The following is a 3,883-nucleotide window of genomic DNA, read 5'->3' as shown; positions in this document are numbered from 1 at the left end:
CAACCCCCTTCCCCTTCGTGAAAGTTACAACGACGTTTTGAGTGTACGTTATGTTTTTCGGAGGAAGCCTAATAGCATACAAAAACAGGACAAAAAAACATGAAGTTTTGACATACTACATCCCATGTTTCAAATTACCGCGATGTTTATACAGTTATCAAGTTTCACTTCGTTTAATATCATGCAATTTACACATAAGTTACTAGGGTAAATTTTCCAATAAATTTTTTTCTCATAGGTAAAAAATTAACGCGGTGTTTCCCCGAAAAAAATTACCACGGTGTTTGTACATAAGTTATCAGTTCTTCGGTTTGTGTATTAACGTGTTATTTGCATACAATTTACCAAGGGTATGTTTTTCAACCACCTTTCCGCTTTTGGTCAATGTTACCGTGGTGTTTATACTCAAGTTATCAGATCTGCAGTTCGTATATTATCATGGCACTTACACACAAGTTATCGAGTGTATGTTTTTCAACAACTTTTGCCCTTCGCAAAGAAGTTACCGCGGTGCTTATTCGTATATTACCATGCTATTTTCACATAAGTTACCAAGGGTGTGTTTTTAAACAACTTTTTCCTGTTTGGTCAATAGAACCGCGGTGTTCTATACGTAAATTATCGGGTGTGTGACACATATATTACCGTACTATTTACACATAAATTAGCGAGCATATGTTTTTCAACAAAAAGTTTTCCGAGTCAGAAAGTTATCATCATGTTTTGTATGTAAGTTATCAGTTAACCGGTGCTTATATTACCACGTTATTTACATAGAGATTACCGGTGGCACATTTGTAATACACCCCTTGGGTCAAAGTTATTGCGGTGTTTGTATGTATGTTATCAAGTCCGCGGAGCGTAAATTATCATCTTATTTACACATAAGTTAATGTGGTTATGTTTTTCAACCACTTTTTTCCTCGGGTCAAAATTACCATGATGTTTGCGGGTAAAATTATCAGGTCTGTGGGGTATGTTTCTAATAACCTTTTTCCATGATTCAAAATTACCGCGGTGTTTTTGTGCAAGTTATCATGTCTACAGTGCGTATTATTACCGTGCTATTTGCATAGAGTTACCGGGGTTTGTTTTCAATAATAATTTTCTATGTCAAATTTATTATGGTGTTTGTACGTAAAAAATCAGATCAATTGTATATAAATTATCATGATATTTACATAGAAGTTACCGAGGGTATATTTCTACATCAATCTTTCTTCGGTCAAAGTTAGCATAATATTTATACGTAAGTCGTTAGGTCTTAAAATGTAGTACAAATGATGCACCAGTGAAGCTAAAAAACCCACAAAACATGTTTTCTTTAGCCAACATTAAGTTTTCCTAACTAGGCCTCTACCCAGCATTGTGCCCAGCCCAACTCTTTTCTCTCTCTGAAGCCCACCGAAAATGTTGTCTTCAACCTCCAACCAATGAAACCTGTATTGAAAACTGAAAACTGAAAACACAGACACAAAGAACTCCCAATTATCCATCATACTTGTTGATTTAGGCTACAAATCGCGTGGACTTCAACATGAAATTCGTAGATCTCTTCATTGCGAATCCATTTTAGTTGAGCATGCAACTTATTGTTCAAAGATGAAGGAGATCGATGCAAGTGTCCTATCTTGAAGTCGGCGCTCGCCGGAGCCTATGGCTGTGGCTAGAAGCTCGGCCAGCAGAACAGCGGGCAGCAGAGGCTGCTATGGCCGAGACGTGTGCAGGACGTGGTCGTCGATGGGCTGCAGGGGAGGCAGGAATCCCGTGGAGATGGTGACGGAGCTCCTGCACCGGTGAGTGTTGGCCATGGAAGGAGCTGCTCGCTGGAGCAGCAGGCTATGGCGGCGACTTGAGGAGGCGCTGGTGCTCGAGGGGTGCAAGGGAATAGGTGGTTCGATCGAAGCTGCTGATGGCCGGTCAATGCATGCTCGCGGCGCCATGCCTGGGCGCTCGGGCATAGGAGTCGCGAACGGAGGAGATGTAGATCGAGCGGTTGCCAGATCTGACGGGGCTGGATGCGGTAGATCATTTTAAAATCTGCCACATGGTTGCCAGATACGTAATCTGATCAAATATATATTTATATAAACATATCACTCACAGTGATCGTCGACCATGACTAAACAATCAGACCGTTGACGCAACACAACACTAGGGTACATGTACGAGCGAAGTAGAACGAGGCGATAGTATTGAGAAGGCAATTCTCATGGCTTGGCCTCTGGCTTTGGGAAGTGGAACACGGGAACAGTGGGCATCTCGGGCTTTGGTGGAAGCTCCACCTTTGGCATCTCGGGCTTCGGCGGGAGCTCCACCTTGGGCATCTCCGGCTTGGGTGGCAAGTGAACCTCCGGAAACATCGGCAGCTCCACCTTGGGCAGCTCAGGCTTGGGTGGCAGGTGCACCTCAGGGACCGGTGGCAGCTCCACCTTGGGAAGCTCAGGCTTAGATGGCAGGTGCACCTCTGGGACCGGCGGCAACTCCACTTTGGGAAGCTCAGGCTTAGGTGGAAGGTGTACTTCCGGGAACGATGGAAGCTCTACCTTGGGAATCTGTGGCACCTCGGTCTGGTGCTCTTCCTGGGACAGAACGGTCTCCTCAAGGATTCTCGCCGCACTAATCATGGCCACACATGAGAGAAGAAGCCCAAGGAGGAAGATAGCTGAGTTTTTCGGAGCCATAGTGTTAGACATGTGCAGCACCGGCTATCTCTGGCAGTGCAGTTTGAGTGTGGGAGAGATAGCTGGGGCTGCTGGCTACTTATAGGGTGCAAAAGTCGGCGAGGGGAGAGAGTACAGATTTTGCAACAAGTTTGTTCATCTACTTGTCGCACTTCTGTCCAATGTATGTGTTTCTGAGTCTATTTGTTCAAGGTTTGGGAGCGGCAGCACTCTGGTTCTTTGGGCTCACTGGTAGAAAAAGAGGCTTCCGTCCAGCCCCATTAGTCGCGAAAGTGTAGGAACCGCGACTAATGAAGTCTTTATTCGCGGTTCGGCAGACGAACCGCGACCAAAGGCCTGGGCCCAGGGCGCTCGGTGGCCAGCTGGTGCACGTGAGGGGCTTTAGTCGCGGTTGGCCAGGCGAACCGCGACTAAAGGTGCGCAAAGGCCTTTAGTCGCGGTTGGCCAGGCCAACCGCGACTAAAGCTCCTCCCCTATATATACCAGTTCAGCACACTCACTTAGCCATTTGGTGCCACTTCTCTTCACAAGCTTCACAAGGGGGTGTAGGTTTGCTTTTGGTTCCTCTTATGCACACAAGGTGTTTGATGAAATACCCTAAGAGGGTGAAACAAACATGATATGAAGTGTTGGAGCCACACTTGAGGTTCCTCATTTATTTTTTCCTCCTCGATCGCGGTTAGCAACTTGAACCTTTCATGCATGTGTGTCATTGATAAAATATGCATGTGTGCAGTTCATTGTTTAATTTATATTGTTTGTAGCTAGTTAGTTTAACAAATGCATGATGGTTAATTATATATTTTATATTATAATAATGCAGATGAATCGGCAATGGATGTACGGTAACCGACTCTCCGGCGAGTTCACTACGGGTTTGAAAGATTTCCTCGTAGTGGCTAATGCGAACAAGCAGGGGGGTTTTGTTATCTGTCCATGTGTTATCTGTAAGAATCAGAAGGGTTACTCTTCCTCAAGAGATGTTCACATGCATCTGCTTCGGCACGGTTTCATGCCAAGCTATAATTGTTGGACCAAGCATGGAGAAAGAGGGGTTATAATGGAAGAAGATGAAGAAGGGGATGATTTCATCGATGAAAGCTATCTTGCTCATTTCGGTGATACTTTCATGGAGGATGCTGAAGGTGAAGGGGAAGGTGAAGAAGAGGCACGTGATGATCCCGTTGATGATCTTGGTC

General features: G+C 45.0%; 1 protein-coding gene across 1 annotated transcript; it reads right to left on the bottom strand.

Annotated features, from left to right (window-relative positions):
- Window positions 1-2,069: 2,069 nt before the first annotated feature.
- LOC123041025 (protein PELPK1-like) lies at window positions 2,070-2,710 on the bottom strand. Its single transcript, XM_044463725.1, has one exon. It carries the CDS (start codon window positions 2,694-2,696, stop codon window positions 2,211-2,213), a length of 486 nt encoding a protein of 161 aa, XP_044319660.1. The 5' UTR covers window positions 2,697-2,710; the 3' UTR covers window positions 2,070-2,210.
- Between the last annotated feature and the right edge of the window lie 1,173 nt (window positions 2,711-3,883).

The sequence above is a fragment of the Triticum aestivum genome, chromosome 2B (assembly GCF_018294505.1).
Source record: "Triticum aestivum cultivar Chinese Spring chromosome 2B, IWGSC CS RefSeq v2.1, whole genome shotgun sequence".
Classification (NCBI taxonomy): domain Eukaryota; kingdom Viridiplantae; phylum Streptophyta; class Magnoliopsida; order Poales; family Poaceae; genus Triticum; species Triticum aestivum.
The sequence above is the reverse complement of the archived record's forward strand: the minus strand, read 5'-3'. Positions and strand labels throughout refer to the sequence as shown.

Excerpts from the sequence above, each read along its gene's own strand:
- LOC123041025 (XM_044463725.1), bottom strand. The coding sequence starts at position 2,696 with ATGTCTAACACTATGGCTCCGAAAAACTCAGCTATCTTCCTCCTTGGG.